At 41.0% G+C, this 17,450-nt stretch overlaps 4 protein-coding genes across 7 annotated transcripts in view; 3 read left to right on the top strand and 1 right to left on the bottom strand.

Moving 5' to 3' along the window:
• The first annotated feature begins 22 nt into the window (after positions 1–22).
• LOC137196775 (hyaluronan-binding protein 2-like) lies at positions 23–4,011 on the top strand. Its single transcript, XM_067609631.1, has 13 exons — positions 23–164; positions 413–539; positions 734–823; positions 985–1,095; positions 1,219–1,335; positions 1,441–1,551; positions 1,625–1,796; positions 1,894–1,991; positions 2,075–2,432; positions 2,534–2,676; positions 3,043–3,177; positions 3,381–3,526; positions 3,674–4,011. Exons 1-13 carry the CDS (start codon positions 105–107, stop codon positions 3,836–3,838), a joined length of 1,833 nt encoding a protein of 610 aa, XP_067465732.1. The 5' UTR covers positions 23–104; the 3' UTR covers positions 3,839–4,011.
• An 840-nt stretch (positions 4,012–4,851) lies between these two features.
• On the bottom strand, positions 4,852–8,248 carry LOC137196772 (E3 ubiquitin/ISG15 ligase TRIM25-like). Its single transcript, XM_067609625.1, has 6 exons — positions 6,610–8,248; positions 6,402–6,497; positions 6,074–6,307; positions 5,956–5,978; positions 5,731–5,864; positions 4,852–5,643 (listed from the first exon to the last, which is right to left on the bottom strand). The coding sequence occupies exons 1-6, from the start codon at positions 7,201–7,203 to the stop codon at positions 5,039–5,041; spliced, it is 1,686 nt and encodes a 561-aa protein (XP_067465726.1). The 5' UTR covers positions 7,204–8,248; the 3' UTR covers positions 4,852–5,038.
• Positions 8,249–8,353: 105 nt separating this feature from the next.
• On the top strand, positions 8,354–15,373 carry LOC137196771 (delta-1-pyrroline-5-carboxylate synthase-like). 2 transcript variants are annotated; one of them, XM_067609624.1, is made up of 17 exons: positions 8,354–8,498; positions 9,052–9,169; positions 9,307–9,458; positions 9,637–9,786; positions 9,890–9,994; positions 10,086–10,238; positions 10,601–10,691; positions 11,193–11,317; positions 11,420–11,564; positions 11,654–11,727; positions 12,189–12,288; positions 12,800–13,020; positions 13,136–13,273; positions 13,384–13,579; positions 13,933–14,054; positions 14,233–14,515; positions 14,662–15,373. In XM_067609624.1, the coding sequence occupies exons 2-17, from the start codon at positions 9,073–9,075 to the stop codon at positions 14,841–14,843; spliced, it is 2,334 nt and encodes a 777-aa protein (XP_067465725.1). In that variant the 5' UTR covers positions 8,354–8,498; positions 9,052–9,072; the 3' UTR covers positions 14,844–15,373. The 2 variants fall into 2 exon arrangements, with proteins under 2 accessions (XP_067465725.1, XP_067465724.1); XM_067609623.1 differs by having other exon boundaries at positions 8,355–8,498; positions 10,086–10,244.
• Positions 15,374–16,243: 870 nt separating this feature from the next.
• The window catches only part of LOC137196769 (arginyl-tRNA--protein transferase 1), a 55,129-nt gene continuing 53,922 nt past the window's right edge, over positions 16,244–17,450 (top strand). For all 3 annotated transcript variants that reach the window (XM_067609622.1, XM_067609621.1, XM_067609620.1), the window contains exon 1: positions 16,244–16,409. In XM_067609622.1, the coding sequence (XP_067465723.1) occupies positions 16,310–16,409 (100 nt within the window). In that variant the 5' untranslated portion in view covers positions 16,244–16,309. The remainder of the gene's footprint in view (positions 16,410–17,450) is intronic.

Below are 17,450 nucleotides of genomic sequence, written 5' to 3'. Positions count from 1 at the left end.
CAAAGGTTAGTGTACTTACTCAAATGTTTCGAAAAGTGTGACTGATCTGCTAGACAGCGCACTCTCGTTTTACGCTCCTGGATGTCTTCTGATCCACTGCCATCATGAACCTAAAGCTCTTCTTCTTTTGCCTCTTCTTAGCCGTGCTCCTCATACCTGCTGAAGTATGTATTCACTATATATTAAACAGTGTTTGTGTAGCAATGAGCCAATGTACTGGCTATTATTTACAATGTTGGTTAATGCATGGTGCTGTGAATAAAATGCAGTAGAGTTTGTTATCAATGTTTAAAATGAATAATTCACTACATTTCTTGTCATATAGCTATGTTGCACTTTCAGAAATCTCAATAAAAATTTTACTAAGCAATTAACTAAGCACGTATTTTTGGCAATATTTGTTTTCATTCAGCTGAAACCTAAAAAAGATAGTAGTAGTCAAGATCCTAGTCATCATGATCATGAGCATCAGGGACCCAGGAAACATAAACATGGAAAACATGAGAAAAGGATAACAAGATTTAAGCACATCATTGAAGGTAAGTGGTTATTTTTATTTATTTTCTAAGTCATCATTTGTAGAACAATATTTGACATTTAGTATTCTGTAAGTCCTAGCAGAGCTTTACTGTAGACAATATCTCCCTTACTAAACTTAAAAAAGTTTTGTTGGGTAGTAGAGAGAAAAGAGGACAACAATGCTTTATATCTAATGGAAATGTATTTTTTTTAGACGTCTTCTTTGACATCACAGACATAGGTGATGATGACGACGACGATGATGATTACTCCGAATGGCTTTTTAAACTTCAAGACCCAGATGGTAAGAGAGTTAACACTCACGTATTCTGTCAGGCTCCACAGAACAACACCAACAGTATCTGTGTAGCTTAACATGCTTTCCCTTGGCATGGCAGAATACATTACATTGGAAACCTCTCATGCAAACCTTTTTTTTCCCCCCTAATGTTTTTCATTTCACAGGCCAATGCGTCCCAAACCCTTGCGAGAACAATGGAGTGTGTGAGGAGAAAGGCAAGAGAAGATTCAAGTGTGACTGTCCCGCACCTTTCAGGGGAAAGAGATGCCAGAGAGGTTTGAAAAAAAAAACATCTCCATGCTGTTGTTACAGACTGGTAAAATATGCACAATATATAATGAGGAAAATTGAATTAATAAAAAACCAAAACATTTTTTTTTTTATTATTATCATCTCAGGTCCAAAAGTTTGTAGGAGAGGAACATGTGGCCGGGGTGAGTGTGTGCTGACCTCGACGCCCCCGTACTATGAGTGCAAATGCAAGCTGCCCTTCCAGCCTCCACACTGCACAAGTTGTAAGGAATATTTCTTTATCCAAACAAGATAGAAGAACTCTTTTCAACAAGTGTTGTTATAGTTCCCAAAAGCAAGCTCATACCGTTTCCTGTTTTTCTCCAAAGATTCACTGTGTGAGCCTAATCCATGTATGAATGGTGGACAATGCGTCAAGGATGGTAATGACTTTGACTGCGTGTGCCCTCAAGGGTACAGAGGACGTTTCTGCCATGTTGGTAAATACTTTTCTTTTCCCCAGCCCAATATACATGTCATTTAAACTCATATACTGACTGAGTGTGATCTTAGGCCCAAATGACTGCTTTGTGGATGATGGAGAGTCATATCGTGGCAATGCGAGTGAGACAGATGATGGCGATGAATGCCTCCACTGGAACTCACACTTCATCCTGGAGAAAGGACTTGATCCCTTTAACTCCTTTGAGGACACAGATGGACTTGGCCGTCACAACCGCTGCAGGTCAGGTTATACTTCAAGTATGCTGGAGAAAGTAAATATGTGTAGTCAAATTGCAGAAGACATCTACATGCTCACTCAAATGTTTTCCATGGCACAGGAACCCAGACGGAGACTTGATGCCCTGGTGTTTCTATAGAAGAGGCCGTAGGCTGCGGTGGGACTTCTGTGACGTGGTAAAGTGTTCTACATCAACAGGTCAGCTTTAAAGCTTTACACAAGTTCTGATTGTAAGTGCAGTCAACCAAAACAGTTGTGTTATCTTGTGCATGTGTTTTAAGGTGTGGCACCAACAGCTGTCCCCTCAGCCCCTGCACCCACTGCCCGACCTACAAAACCTGAACCTACAACAACCCCCAAGCCAATGACTACCAAACCTCCCCCAACTCAGGCGCCCACCCAGGCTCCAAAACCTACTCAAGCTGCCTCCACTCTGCCACAACTGTTCTCCAGCTGTGGGCAGCCTCAGCCAAAGAAGGTCATTACCCGGATATTTGGCGGTTTGAAGGTCCCTCCTGGAGCTGTACCCTGGCAGGTGTCCTTGCAAATGAGACGCAGGGGCTCCAACCAGCCGTACAGACACATCTGTGGAGGTGTTCTCATCGACAGCTGCTGGGTACTGACAGCTGGACACTGCATGTAAGCACAACCATAATGACTACAAATCATGAAAAGACACAAAACATTGGCTAATTGTGGAATAACTTACACATGTTGACTTATTTTATGTGTTTGAACAGTGACCAAAGTAAGGAAATGCAGGTGGTTATGGGGTGCCTGTCTCTGGATTCGGATGAACCGACAAAGCAAACCGTACAAGTTGAACAGGCTACGAGGCATGAGAACTACAGGGAGACTTCTTCAGCTGTTTACAACGACATAGGTGACCCATGACTCGCTCTCATTTTATATAAAATAAGCACCGATATTACCAACAGTATTGGCATTTAACATCTAAATGAAAGAGTATCCTGAAAGCACCTTACCTTTGTATCTTGATCCTTTTTTGTTTGACTAAGAATCAAATGTCAAATAATAGCAGCTGTAATGATGTGCCTTAGGGAAACTACAGATTTTGTAGTCCATGAAGTAAACTCCAAAAACAGTAAAAAGTACAAGTAATGAAACTGAAGTATTTTATCATTTTGGCAGGCATTGTAAATAGGTGTAAATTTAGAAAAATGTTGAAAAAGTCATTTTTGATTCTGCTTGAAACTACTGACTTTTATCTTCAACTGCATTTTCAAAGCCTTGTTGAGGCTGAAAGCTACTAATGGAATCTGTGCCAATGAGACCCAGTTTGTGAAGGCAGCCTGTCTACCTGATGTCCAACTGCCTGATGGGATAGAGTGTACCATTTCTGGATGGGGTGCCACTGAGGAATGTAAGGCCACTTGCGCAAGCTAAGCTGCAGAACAAAAACATTCATTTTCATTCAGATTGTTTGATTTGTTTTATTGCCAGTTCAGGATTGCAATGCTGTTTTCATTTAAAGGACCCTGTAAACATTGAGTCTTTATTTGATTACGCCCATTGAAATGAGAGACAGTGTTTATTTGGTAAAATCTCATTTTTACCTGGTTGCAGCTGTGTTTGGTTCCAACCACCTGCTGGAGGCAAATGTACTACTGATCAACTCGGAGAAGTGCTCTGAACCCAAAATTTATGGCAGTGTCCTGGATAGGGGTATGTTCTGTGCTGGCTACCTGCAAGGAGGTGTGGATTCCTGCCAGGTTAGTGAGGAAACTGTGTTTGTATAAGTGCTTGCCAGTGTTCATAAATATTTGCATGACAAACTTACTGTATGTACGGTAAGTTCTTGAAGTAGTTGTGTACAGCTGTGCATTTACTATCTGGTCAGCTGTGTTCTCTTGTTACAGGGTGACTCTGGAGGACCACTGACTTGTAAGCAGCACACAAGCCATGTTGTTTATGGTCTGGTGAGCTGGGGAGACCAATGTGGAAGGAAGAACAAGCCTGGGGTCTACTCCCGGGTCACTCACTACCTGGACTGGATTAAGTCAAAGACTCGGGCATCTTCATAAGCAGCCTCTGTTACTCAGCAACATGCCAGCCAGTGTAGTCATTGTCACAAAAAACCCCTGAAATCTACTGTACATCTAAATGTCATATTTCTTTGGTTTTCCCTAAAATTTTATTCTGATTTTAGGCCACGGCAATCCAAAACTATATTAAAACTGAGATGTGTGTCTCTTTATGCTTTTCTGTGCCTGTATATTTTTTACTGTATGTCCTCACCCGGCCCAAGGGCGGAAGAATTCATAGAATTACCTCTAATCAGGATAAGGATCATAGAGTTATAATGCTTGATTATAAAACCACACATGGGAGTAAAACATAGATTTTATTTAGGTATTAGCTGCCCGCATCCTCCTGGTTTTTCATGAGGATGCCTTTTAACAAACGAGTATACAAAGTCACTACTTAAAGTCAAATAGAATAATTGAATTTTCTCATTGCTTCTTCAGATAGTAGGTATTTATGTACACAGAGGAAAAACAAACTGTATGCACAATAGTCTACAGCATAGTGTTAGGTCTCTTTCTCTCTCAAGAAATGCAGGGTCACTGTTCATGTTATTTGGCCTTACTGGGTGTTTTGTTCAATGCAGGCCAACTTCACGATGGACACTGACATGTGAGACTGAGGTCATGCTTGTCCTCCATTGTCTGGTGATCTGAGGGGACAGTTGTAAAAAATAACAAGCCAGTAGTTTACACACGGGTCATTTACTTCCTGAACTATATCAAGTCAAACATGAGAATTGTTTTACCACAGAACAAAAGTGCCCCCGATACCACTTGATGAAATATTTACAGTATAATGCTGTATATGACAACTGCAGACACTAAGAAGGTATATACTATTGAAACATAAGACTAATACTGGGAAACTAATCAGTTACACATAAAAGACAAAGGGTTAAACTTCTCTTCTCAGCTATAATTTTCTTATGTAAACACACCATTTCTCTCCCATGGGTGCTGGTAATGCATGATGTTGATGTTGTCTTACATTTCTCACAGAGGCACTGAAATGCCTTGGTCATTGGTTTTATTTTTACTTGGGACACATCCAGGCATGGTAATTGATTATGGTCATACAGTTTTTACAGCTTGAGTGACATTTCCAAGCTATACTGGAGTGAACATCAGAATGAAAAAAAAAGATACAGACTTTGTGATAAATGAATTTGGGTTCACAACACATTCATTCACAGTCATTTAGGGTAACTCTTTATCTCCCTCTGTGTTTACATGCCAATCCCAGGGGTCCTTAATCCAAAACAAGGTGAGAGGCTGCCTGTTCAGTCCATTCACATCAATGCAGGGGTTAAACATGGGGTAGAGAGGGTCTTTGCACTGCACACAGAAAGAGTGAAGCAGGGTCATCGCGTCTGCATTGTAGAATGACAGCTCCCCCTTCTGGAGATTTGCTAGTATGCCCAGCTTTCTGACTCTCCTCCCAACTGACAGCTGCTTCTCCTGGGTGTCATGGCATGCCAGGTACTTTCCGTCTCCATGGTAGATGCACCAGGATGTCTTATTCACACCCAGGCCAGAGAGCTTTTGTTTTGGCCCATCTTTTTTATCAACTGGCCCAGTGGACACACCTATCAGCCAGTAGGGTTTCTCCTGTACGATGACCTCCCAGTAGTGCTGGCCAGTAGTGAAACTCTCCTGACCCAGGATGCTGTACTGGGAGTCATATGGCTGAGCGCTTGGAGCCTCACTGACAGGCTGCCTTCTCCAGTACACTTGTTTGCTATCCTGGGATATTTCCAGTTTTGGATGGGCTGTTTTGGAGTCCAGTGCAGGAGAACTTAGATCTGCAAATGAAAATGTATATTCTGTACACAACTATAGAGATAGTAAGGGTTGATTTTAAATTGCAAAATATTGGATTGTTTACTAACATGACCACATTCGTGGAAAGTGTTGGGACAGAGCCACTGTGAGGTCGTCCACTAGCCTCTCTACTGTTCTCAGCTTCTCAGGGTCACACAGATCTCTGTCTATTTCCTGGATAGGTGCTAAATCCAAAGGGTCGCTACAATCAAAACTGAAATCCATTAGGAGGCAAAAATCATACATAAAGAAGGCCATTAGAATATAAGAAAATAAATGACAAATATACTCACCAAAGATTCTGTGCTGTGATTTGCTGTTGAAAATCCCAGAAAACAATTTAGCTACATTTGTACAACACTTTAACATGATCCAAAAAAACCTTCATGACATCTAGCATCATTATCCCACCTGCAGGAATTGCAGATCATTTGTTTCTTGGAGGAGTGATTTGCTGGAGGCTCTGAGGCTGTCTATCTCTTTAATCTGAGCCTCCATGATTCCCCTCTGGGCTTCCAGCCACTCTGTCATGCATGTCTCCTCTGCGTCTATGATCTGCATCATCAGTCGTTCATCGCCATCCAGCACAACACGGATCCTGCTGTACTTGTCTGAGATTCTCTCTCTGTAATCTGAAGCAGACTTCTGGGAAATTAAAATACATGATTTAAATACATATGAGTGTCAGTATAATCACAGTATCTGTGAATTAAAAAAGGACATTTCACATTGATTGTACCACTGTTTGTGTATACAGTGACTCCAAGTCCTTGATGGCATGTTCTGCTTCACCTCTCCTCTGCAGTAGTTGCTTCATAGTGGTCTCTAACATGCTCTAAAGACAGAAGATACATCAAGCCTGTAGAAAATAAATATCCTGACAGAGAAATGAATAAATTACAGCAGCACTTACAAGAAAATCAAACACATACAATGATAATATTCACCTTGAAGTCTGTGCAGGCTTCATGGAGTTGGGAAACCTGGTGGTTCTTGTGCATGCCAACCAGGACACACAAACAGCACACAGGGACCCTTTCCTCCATGCAGAAGAGCTTGAGCTCATCACGGTGCTCCCTGCACTTCAGAGACAGTGGATCCCCGGTCACCTCCACCACTGTGTGCTCCCTCAGAGCTGACCTCTGCTGGTGTAGCAGGGCGTGAGCCTGGCACAGTGAGGCATCACAGGTCAGACAGGTCTTTATGGCCACAGATGGCGTTTCTATGCAGTGGTCACAGTGGATAGTTGAACATGGTTTGGTTTCCCTGGTTGAAGTTGTTGTTTGCAGCTTTGATGGTGATGGTCTGTTAGTGAAGTCCTTTACTTTGGTTTGAAGGCTGGTGTTTATCTCCAGAGTGAGGTTGGAGGGGAGGAAGATCTGACACTCTGGACAGAAGAAAGGACCCTCATTAGACACGTCTGTGTCCCAGACAGCCTTGATGCAGGTGTGACAGAAGTCATGTCCACATGGGAGTGTCACAGGATATGTGAAGAAGTCCTGGCAGACGGGGCACTTCAAAGTTTCCTCAACAGTCCCCATAGCTCTGCTTGCACCTGTTGTGGCAGCTCAATGTGCACTGTGCTCCTGGCCTTCCTGCTCATGAATGTTTCACAGGCCTCTTTTAGCATGCACACACCACTCATGTGCCCCAGTGTCAGATTACTAAAGATGAGTTGATATCTTCCAGTCTGCTTTGTTTCAAACCATTGACTCTTAGGAGACCAAACACAATAGAATGGCAAAATTCCAACAAACTGGATTAAGATTAAATTGCCAATTATTTCTCCTAAATGCAGTACCATCAATAATTAATCAAACAAACCTGAGTCTCTTGAGTGTGAAAGTTTATTCTTGACTTTTGGAACAGTAAAATAATGAGTCACAGCATAGTTAATATTTTAACACAAAGTCTAGTTACTAGCCTTTTCAGAAGCTTTCAACCACATCTCAAGGTCTTCATCAGCAAATGAAATTTGCTCCACCGTCGCAGCATGACATGCTACAGTATTAACTGGCCTTGATGTACAAGATGTGTCTATAGTACTTTATACAGTGTTAGTTTTAGTGTATAAGTAAGTTAGTAAATTCGTAGTAGTAGTTGTTAGTAAGTTAATTTTAGTATGTTAGTATACTAAAGTAAAGTATTCAACCAATAGCAGGTATATAGTAACATAGATTCATAGATGTGGTTAAATTTATGTAATCTAATCGTTTATGTAATCTGATTATTTCTGTAATCTCAGTACTGTAGAAGTAATCAGATTACTTAGGCAATCGGATAACAGATGGATTTATGAAAGTTTTATCCATGTTTCGGATAATACCGAAAAAAATCGTTGAAACATTTTTAACATGATAGAAGACACGACGTCGAAATAAAAATAATAGAGTTCGAAGAACAAAGTGTGATTGCACACATATGCAGAATAACAACAGTTGTAATTTGCGGCTACATGCAAATATTTGGATTTATAGATTTACAATTGTAATTAGTTCTTTTTTTAGCTTATACTTTTAAATATGAATTATCAGTGTGTGTACTCTTCATCCTCCATTCCTGCTTGTGCTTCCCATAACCACACAAGTTAGTCCGCCCATCGAACGTGCTATTTCTGCGTACATTATGATATATGCGTAAGTCTCTATGAACGTCTCGAGAAAACCTACGTACACATCGTTCCTGAATCGGTCTCTGTTACTAACGTGGGCTGTGGATGTGGCAGCGAGGCACCGCCAGTCCGGCTGACTACGTGTCTCCCCTTTGCAGTGCACCCCTAACTGTAGTTGTGCTTGGTTTCCTCGGTTTCTGACATTGCGCTGTAAGGAGTCCTCTGGTAAGTTTTGTCTTGAGTCCATTTTACACAAAAGTACAGTGATTAAGCTAACTTTGGTAGTTCCCAATGGCTAATGCTAGCTAACACTAGCTAGCCCTGGGTACATGAATGACAGCATCAACAGTAGACGCATAGCTACAGTCTTTTAGCCTCATTAACTGACTTGCAAACAAAGGGGCTTCATATATGTTAACGTTTTTATGTATATATGTTGTATGAACAGCACTTAGCCGCATGCTTTTTAGCTAGCAAGTATTTCTAAGCTATGAAAACAACATCCTCTTCACTACTGGGTCAGTGTGTCAAGTTCAAGCAGCAACACTGCTGATAACATCAAGGAACATGATGCAAAGCTTAACAGTAAGACTAAAATAATGTTGAAATGTATAACGGTCATTGAGTCTGTTAAGATATTTCATCTTCTTTAACATCTTAAGCCTTTGTGCACATTACCAAACAAACAGCCTGTCTGTCATATCTAAAACCTGCTTATCTCAGGAGAGGTTATTGCACTGTTACAGTAACCTGGCACTGGTTTGTGTGTTTATCACAGTTGTCCCCAGGTGTCAGCACCATGTTTGCCAGGCTGGCCTCGTGCTCTCGCCTGACATCCAGATTCCGGCAATCAAATGTCTGTCCAGCTTCCATCAGAGCATTTTCCCAGGCGAAATGTAAGTATTCAACCTACCTCCTCGTCACACCTGAAATGGACAATATTCTCACATCTCTCTGATCTATATGCTATAATACTCTTTGCTGCAAGTTGATGCTGGTGTGTACTAAATTCTTACTTTATTATTGTTTGCAGTCTTTCTCCCACGTCCCCATGGGAAGTCTTTTGCCCACCGGAGTGAGTTAAAGCAAGCTAAGCGCATTGTGGTGAAACTGGGGAGTGCTGTGGTGACACGGGGAGATGAGTGTGGCCTGGCACTGGGACGACTGGCCTCAATAGTAGAGCAGGTAAGGCCACATTAATATTGTTGATACAGACAAGAGAGGACCCACTGTTGATGATGGTTGTGTATGTGTGAACATCATATTATGTGGACTTACAACACATATTAAAGAACTTCCTGCTCTGAATAGTAATCATGGCCATAGGAAAAAAAAAAGTTATTGTCTTTGTTTGTCCTATCAGGTGGCTGTGCTGCAGAATCAAGGCAGGGAGATGATGATTGTCACCAGTGGCGCTGTGGCGTTTGGGAAGCAGAGACTAAGACATGAAATCCTGCTGTCTCAAAGCGTCAGACAAGCCTTACATTCCGGACAGAACCAACTCAAGGAAATGGTGAATAATTATCTTAAACACAGGGAATTAGATAGATATTTGTTTAATGTTGTTAATAGCCTTGATAACTTGTGTGAAATCTGTTTTTTTTTTTTTTTTTCAGTCAGTCCCAGTTTTGGAGGCACGGGCGTGTGCAGCTGCTGGACAGAGTGGTCTGATGGCGTTGTATGAGGCTATGTTCACCCAGTACAGCACCTGCACTGCACAAGTATGTACTGGACTTTTCTCTCACAATAGAGTAGTTGCAGCGACTGACTTTGTTTTCACTGAATTCTTTACACGTCTGTCCATTTCTGTAGATTCTGGTCACCAACCTGGATTTTCATGACGAACAGAAGCGCCGCAACCTGAACAGCACACTCCATGAACTGCTGCGGATGAATATAGTTCCTATCATCAACACCAATGATGCTGTTGTTCCGCCCCCTGTTCCCAACAGTGATTTGCAGGGGGTAAATGTGGGTACTGCATGAAGGGCATAATGGGAAGGCTAAATGTGGTCCAGAGTTGTTATGGTGGATTGCTTAAGGCATGCATGAATTAATGAAGTATGCTTCTTAACAATTACATTTCCACCCTCACTAACATTTTGGATACATAATGTTCTCTATGGTTTTCTTCATTCCATTTTATTGTGCACAGACCAGCTTGTGTTATCTCCTTTTGGAAAGAGGTGAACATATGTTGTTTGATTTGTGGCTAAATGGGACTGGAAGGTTTTTGTTGCATGGCACCAATTGATAAGCTGTTATTCTACAGTATAATCTGAGATGCAGTGATTTTCCTTTTAGGTTAATTTTTGTTTGTATTTCAGGTAATAAGCATCAAAGATAATGACAGCTTGGCTGCACGTCTGGCTGTTGAAATGAAAGCAGACCTCCTGATTGCCCTGTCTGATGTTGAAGGTACAGAAATGATTTTTTTATAGTCAAATAATCAGTTACCAGTGGTCAATTATTTAATTCATATGTTATAAGTTTGAGCATACAGTATATCCATCAGAAGTTACCCAAAACCCAAAGTTCATCTTTAAATTGCTTATTTTTTCTTGCCAACCATCAGAAGATCCAAAGCTATTTAGTTTGCAATGATATGAAACAGAAAACACTGAAAATCTTCATATCTGAGGAGGTGTAAACAACAGATGTTTGTTTTTTACATAATACATTATTTAAACTGGTAATCAGGAATCAAAGTTGTTAATTCATTAATCAAGTGATCATTTCAGCAACAATATGCTGTCATTGCATTGCTTTTATTCCTGAACATCTTATGTCAAGGAGTTATCTGTCAATAAAAAACTCTGTATTCTGTCTGGCTTTTTTGGCCAGGCTTCCTGGATGTCAATATCACTGTGACTGTTCTGCTTGAATGAAGGATTAAAAAGAAAAAAATCCTTCCCACAGGCTTATACGACAGTCCCCCAGGAACAGATGATGCCAAGCTCATTGATATATTCTATCCTGGGGACCAGCAGTCAATCACGTACGGCACTAAGTCCAGAGTCGGCATCGGCGGCATGGAAGCCAAGGTCAGCCTGACAGACAAAACTTTATCTCAATGTGTAAACAGGTACTGAGGTGGTTGAATGATGACAAAGTTGCAGCATTCTAAATCACGTTGTCTGAATCAGGTGAAAGCAGCCCTTTGGGCACTACAGGGTGGGACGTCTGTTGTGATCGCCAACGGCACTCATCCCAAAGTCACAGGCCATGTCATCACGGACATTGTGGAGGGAAAGAAAGTTGGCACCTTCTTCTCTGAAGTGAAACCAGCAGGTACAAGTTAAAATCATCTGGAAATAATATCTTACTCTTGTTATGAGGTTGTGTTTTATATTTGATGGTTGTACTGCTGACAACATCAGGTCCCACTGTGGAGCAGCAGACAGAGATGGCCCGGCACGCTGGCAGGACTCTGGCCTCTCTGCTCCCGGAGCAGGTGAGTTCCTTGTTCCTTCACCATGGTCTGGCTAACTGATGTGAGGTTGAAAAACACAATACAATCATATACAGTATCTCCTCACTGATGCGCTGTGCAAATAGCATTTATTGCATTTTATTTAGGATTAATATATTAAGGTTTATTCCAACAAATTTAAATAACAAGAATCTTCAGGTTACAGCCCATAATGTTTACTTCATTATATGAGTCCTAAATGAATTTAAATAACAAGATTTTAACAGGGAAAGAGCATCTCTTTGTTAGCACTGAGCAATCATAAATTACAACACTGAAACAGGGAAATTGCACAATCTTCACAACAGGATGAAAGGGTTGCCAAACTCAACAGAGTTTTAAATTGTACTGATGGTAGCTGTAATTATTTGTTAATCATATATATATATATATATATATATATATATATATATATGTGTGTGTGTGTGTGCGTGTGTTTCTAGAGAGCAGAGATCATCTGCTGTCTTGCTGAGCTGCTTACAGAGAAGAAAGATGAGATTCTCAGCGCCAACAAGAGAGACATGGAGTTAGCAACAGCATCAGGTACAGAGGCACAGAGAGGAGACTATGATCACCTTAATCCACAGCTGCTTGCAATCTTCTGACTCATATGCCACGCTCTGCCAGATGTTATCGTCCAGCTCCATTATTATTATCAGATTTAGTTTAGTTGTGCCATACTTAGGTCATGTGGTTGTCAGTATTGATTGGCATTTATCTTAGCTCTGATGTGCTTCAGCTAAAGTTATGTAAGCATGGTACCGATTTTTAAGCTTGGCAAGAGTCATTCTGTGCACTCTATTATTGGACAGCATAGTGAGGAGGGAGACCTTTAATTGAAGGAGCCAAATTCACGCTCCTTTTTTAGAAAGCCTGCTTGCTGAAATATTATTTCACAAGGCTCAGGATCTCTACTAGATCTGGAGAACTGTTTTGTAGCTGAACCTGACCTCTGGCCTTTCAGGTTCAGGAGCCAAGCAAGAAAAATATCTACAGGAATCTATAGAAAATGTCATTGTCATTGCTGCTATTTATTTATTTTAATTCCTCATAGGTCATTTCTCCCAGCCTCTGATCAACCGCCTGAGTCTGTCAACATCTAAGCTGAACAGCCTTGCCATTGGCCTACGTCAGCTTGCTGTGTCCTCCAGGGATAGTGTTGGTCGGGTGCTGAGGAGGACCAGGGTGGCCAACAACCTGGAGCTGGAACAGATCACCGTTCCCATAGGTGTCCTGCTGGTCATCTTTGAGTCACGTCCTGACTGTCTCCCACAGGTCAGTCATTCCAAACGCTGATGATGTTGGTGACTTATTTTTATTTTTTTATTTCTTTTTATATATTTCAAAGTTAGTAAGATTAAAATTAAATGTATTTAATATTGTCTTTCAGGTGTCAGCTTTGGCTATTGCCAGTGGAAATGCTCTGCTATTGAAGGGGGGTAAGGAAGCTTCCAACACCAACAGAATTCTACATCAACTCACCCAGGAAGCTCTTTCCATTCATGGAGTGACGGATGCTATTCAACTGGTAAGACTGAAAGCATTAAATTATATACATTTAGTGTGTTTTTTTCCCCCAGAGATTACAGTATTAATGAAATTTTTCTGTGATGTGCTAAAATTTACTTTGGCATGTAGGTGAGCACACGTGAAGAAGTTGAAGATTTGTGCAGACTGGACAAGATGATTGACCTGATCATTCCAAGGGGTTCGTCCCAGCTGGTCCGGGACATCCAGAGGGCAGCTAAGGGTATTCCTGTCCTGGGCCACAGTGAGGGCGTTTGCCACGTCTACATAGACAGTGATGCCAGCATAGACAAAGCTATTGATGTCGGTATGTGGATTCCTGGAGGTTGGAAAAACGTTTTGTATGTTGTTTCCATTTCTGCTTTGGTTTGTTTCCAGTTTTGTGAAACTTGTAGAACTTGAAAATTACTGTCATAATTTATGTAAATGCAGATATATACATACAGACAGATATTTTGCCAAAATGTAATAGATTTTATTTCACATTCTATTATTTTTACCGAAGAATTTTGGTTTCTTGCAGTGAACAAGAATGGCTGAATTAACATACAGGGAACATTTTATTTGCTAACTACAACTCATTCAGGATGCTTTCCATGTTTGAGTGCACAATATATGTGTCAATTTTGTGTGTGTGATATAATTTATGTTTGATTCTAGTTCGAGACTCCAAATGTGACTACCCTGCAGCCTGCAATGCTATGGAGACCCTCCTCATTCACAGAGATTTGCTGCGAACCCCCATATTTGACCAAATCATCGATATGCTGAGAACAGAACATGTAAGAAACATGCAGTGACTCTGTAGTCAATAGTATTATGCATTGTCCATTCTGGCAAGAGGGTTTGGCACTTAAAACAGGTCAATGACGTACAACTGTGTTTTTTTTAAAAATTATTTTTAACTGATTACAATTGATTATTCTGTTACCGAATCATCGTTCCATTGCGTCCTCACAGGTGAAGATCCATGCTGGCCCCCGCTTTGCATCATATTTAACTTTCAGCCCATCTGAGGTGAAGTCTCTGAGGACAGAGTACGGGGACCTGGAGTGCTGCATTGAGGTGGTGGACAGCATGCAGGACGCTGTGGATCACATCCATAAATATGGCAGCTCCCACACTGATGTCATTATTACAGAAAATGAGGAGACAGCTGAACAGTTTCTGCAGCAGGTGGACAGCGCCTGCGTCTTCTGGAACTCCAGCTCTCGCTTTGCTGACGGCTACCGCTTTGGCCTCGGTATGTATGGTATCAGACATAATTTTACTTCTTTATGCTATCTGAGAAGAGCATGAGAATATATACATCCTCTTGTAAATGAATCTAACCTAACGCTATCACAGAGATAGAGCAACAAAGTTAATTGTTCAGTATTTCTTTTGCAGGAGCTGAGGTTGGTATCAGCACAGCAAGGATTCATGCCAGAGGTCCAGTGGGTTTGGAGGGGCTTCTGACCACCAAATGGGTCCTTCGAGGTGAAGGGCACACTGTTGCTGACTTCTCTGAGCAGGGCAGTATGAAATACCTTCATGAAAACATCCCAGTCCCCCAAGGGATCTTCAGCTAGATGCCAAGTCAAGATAAGAAATGTTCAAAGGTTTGTGTCTGCCAGTGGCGCTTCAACTTTTAGCTGCTGCTTCATCACCTGTATTAATCCAGGTGCAGGAAACTTGCATGTAGAAGAGAGGGTACTTTTACCAGACAAACATGTTTCTGGTTTTGTGAACCTGTGACTCAGAATCTGTTTTTAAATCTCCACTGACCTCTTGAAAAAATGACTTGTTACATGACCGATAAGAAGGAAATATAATGTTGTAAAAAGAAAAAAATGAACTAATTCTGTTATGTATATGCGACAAACCAAACAAAGTATACACAGACAAAGCTTTTTCCTCTGTAAAGTCATTTTTATAGTGTCAGAAATGTAAATCATGGGCCCAGCTGTGATTTTCTAACTTATTTTTCTACATAAAAACTCTCCCTTGGTCTTTTTGTAATTTACTGTAAGTGATGTTTGTGCAGGATCTTGGTTCAGATTTATTTTGCTGTCCTTCCTTTGCGCAGATTATTTGAATAAATATGCTGTACAGTTCTTTACTCATGATTCTGTGTTTTATCTGCACCAAACTTAATACTGAAGAATCTGCATCATAATGTCCCTGGTTTACAAGTATATTTAGTATATAATAATAATGATAATAACACATTTCATTTGTACAGCACTCATTCATCTCAAAGTACTACAGGCTTTAAAAACATACAACACACAACATAAAGAAAATAAAAGCCTTCCTGAATAGAAAGATGTTTAGGCCTTTTTTAAAGGAGACTAGAGTCTGTGCTGCCCTCAGATGGTTAGGAAGGCAATTCCACAAGTGTGGTGCAGCAGAGCAGAAGGCTTAATTTCCCCCATGGTGCGGACCTTGGCACTGGAGGCCTGGAGGAGCAAGCTTTTGGCAGATCTCAGGATGCAGTTGGAGGTTTGTGGTGTGATCAGTTCCTGTAGGTGAGGAGGCGTATATCCATTGATGGATTTGTAGCAGGACTTTGTAGTCAACCCTGAAGGAGACAGGGAGCCAGTGCAATGAAAACAGAATTGATGTTATGTGTTGGTGTTTTCGCACTCTCACCAGTATCCTGGCAGCGCTGTTCTGAATGTACTGGAGCTTCTGCCAGGGATCCCTGTGAAGAGCACATTGCAGTAGTCTAGTGTTTAGGAGATAAAGGTATGGACAAGTTTCTCTGCATCTGACAGGGTTAGATAGGCTGGTTTTAGTTAGTACACAATGATGAAGACATTTGTAAACAATACAATGGTTCAGTTAATTTCTGAGGATACATAAATTATAATTTAAACCAACACATCTACAACATAAAGCCTTCCAGATGTGAGAAGGCTGGATGATGAACACTTTCAAAGCTCCCACTCGTCTCCAACGCAACGCTGGTGACGTGTTACGTGTGGGCGGGGCTTGACATGCAGCAGTACTTGTCCGGACACCGGGCAAGCTGTCATCTGCCTGTATACTAAAGATGGCAGGAAACAAATCTTACACTATTGTAGAATATTTCGGCGGAGATGATGGTTACCGCTGTGGTTACTGCAAAAATGAAAAGGGAAACTTTTCTCATGGTAAGTGCCTTAATAAAGTAGCAAGGAACCATCGCTAGCTATCGTTGAACTGCTGTATGCTAACGACCTAGCTCCGTCTACTTGCTGGAATACTAGCGTTAGCCCGGTTTGGAAAGTAGGCTAGCTTATGTTGTCACTGTAAGCCTAATGTCAATAATATATCTGATGTTCTGACACTGAAAGATCAATACACCGTACTTAGTGCTACCATGCTGATATTAGGTAGCATTAACCTAATGTTACTTGGATATGGTTAATTTTGTTAGCTCCGTTTTTAGCCTTTAGCATCCTATAGCATAACTCTTCCTGGAAAACAAACCAAGACTGTCGTAGGATAAAATTAGTCGAGGTAATCAAGCAATATTGTCCTGGCGTTGTTGAATTACTGTTCAGTCGGGCTTGTTTCTCAAGACTAACGGTGTAACATTAGCAGTTTAGTAGCAAACTTGGTTTCTACTAGCAACAAAATAACGAACAGTACAGAACCAGGGCAGGACAGAGAAGCAAGACTGTTGCTCTCTCATTTGTTCTGTCTGAGCTGTGACACTTTTAAGTCGATCTAATTTCAGTTATACATATCTGAAATTGCATAGCGTTAACGTGGCTGTGATTGTGTAATTCTCGGCTATGTTGATATATGTTAGTAATCCAGTGAATGGTGCATCAGGTTGCATTAACGTTAGTGTTTGTCACCTTGTTTGAGTTGGCTGTACGTTTTTCTGGTGTAAAAAGCAATGCAGGTTGCAATATGAGCCTAGTGAAGTGCTGCAACAGCATGAAACTAAATATGAGAGCTAAATTCAACATACTGAAACATAAGACGGTATGTTTACAGTATGAATTATGTAATCTCAAGAAACTGCAGCTTTGTTACTGTGTATAATCAGAGAAAAAAATAATAGTGGTACACAGTAATCAATGACTCATATTTTGTTGTTGAGGTGAATCAGTTTGCGCAGATGAGACACCACTCTGTCCAGCTGTTATGGAAATTTTGTTTCCCTCATCCAGTTGTGAGGGGTGGTCTAGGCTTACTTCCAA

The sequence above is a fragment of the Thunnus thynnus genome, chromosome 14 (genome assembly GCF_963924715.1).
Source record: "Thunnus thynnus chromosome 14, fThuThy2.1, whole genome shotgun sequence".
Classification (NCBI taxonomy): domain Eukaryota; kingdom Metazoa; phylum Chordata; class Actinopteri; order Scombriformes; family Scombridae; genus Thunnus; species Thunnus thynnus.
This window is presented reverse-complemented; position numbering and strand designations above follow the sequence as displayed.

Bases quoted from the DNA above. Each gene is read 5' to 3' on its own strand.
- LOC137196771 (XM_067609623.1), top strand. From the start codon at position 9,073: ATGTTTGCCAGGCTGGCCTCGTGCTCTCGCCTGACATCCAGATTCCGG. The intron at 9,459-9,636 runs GTAAGGCCACAT...TTGTCCTATCAG, and splicing joins TGGCCTCAATAGTAGAGCAG to GTGGCTGTGCTGCAGAATCA. The intron at 10,245-10,600 runs GTGGGTACTGCA...TTTGTATTTCAG, and splicing joins GTGATTTGCAGGGGGTAAAT to GTAATAAGCATCAAAGATAA.
- LOC137196775 (XM_067609631.1), top strand. From the start codon at position 105: ATGAACCTAAAGCTCTTCTTCTTTTGCCTCTTCTTAGCCGTGCTCCTC. The intron at 824-984 runs GTAAGAGAGTTA...TTCATTTCACAG, and splicing joins TAAACTTCAAGACCCAGATG to GCCAATGCGTCCCAAACCCT. The intron at 1,992-2,074 runs GTCAGCTTTAAA...ATGTGTTTTAAG, and splicing joins AAAGTGTTCTACATCAACAG to GTGTGGCACCAACAGCTGTC.
- LOC137196772 (XM_067609625.1), bottom strand. From the start codon at position 7,203: ATGGGGACTGTTGAGGAAACTTTGAAGTGCCCCGTCTGCCAGGACTTC. The intron at 6,498-6,609 runs GTGAATATTATC...TTCTGTCTTTAG, and splicing joins AAGCCTGCACAGACTTCAAG to AGCATGTTAGAGACCACTAT. The intron at 5,644-5,730 runs GTTAGTAAACAA...TTTCATTTGCAG, and splicing joins CTTTCCACGAATGTGGTCAT to ATCTAAGTTCTCCTGCACTG.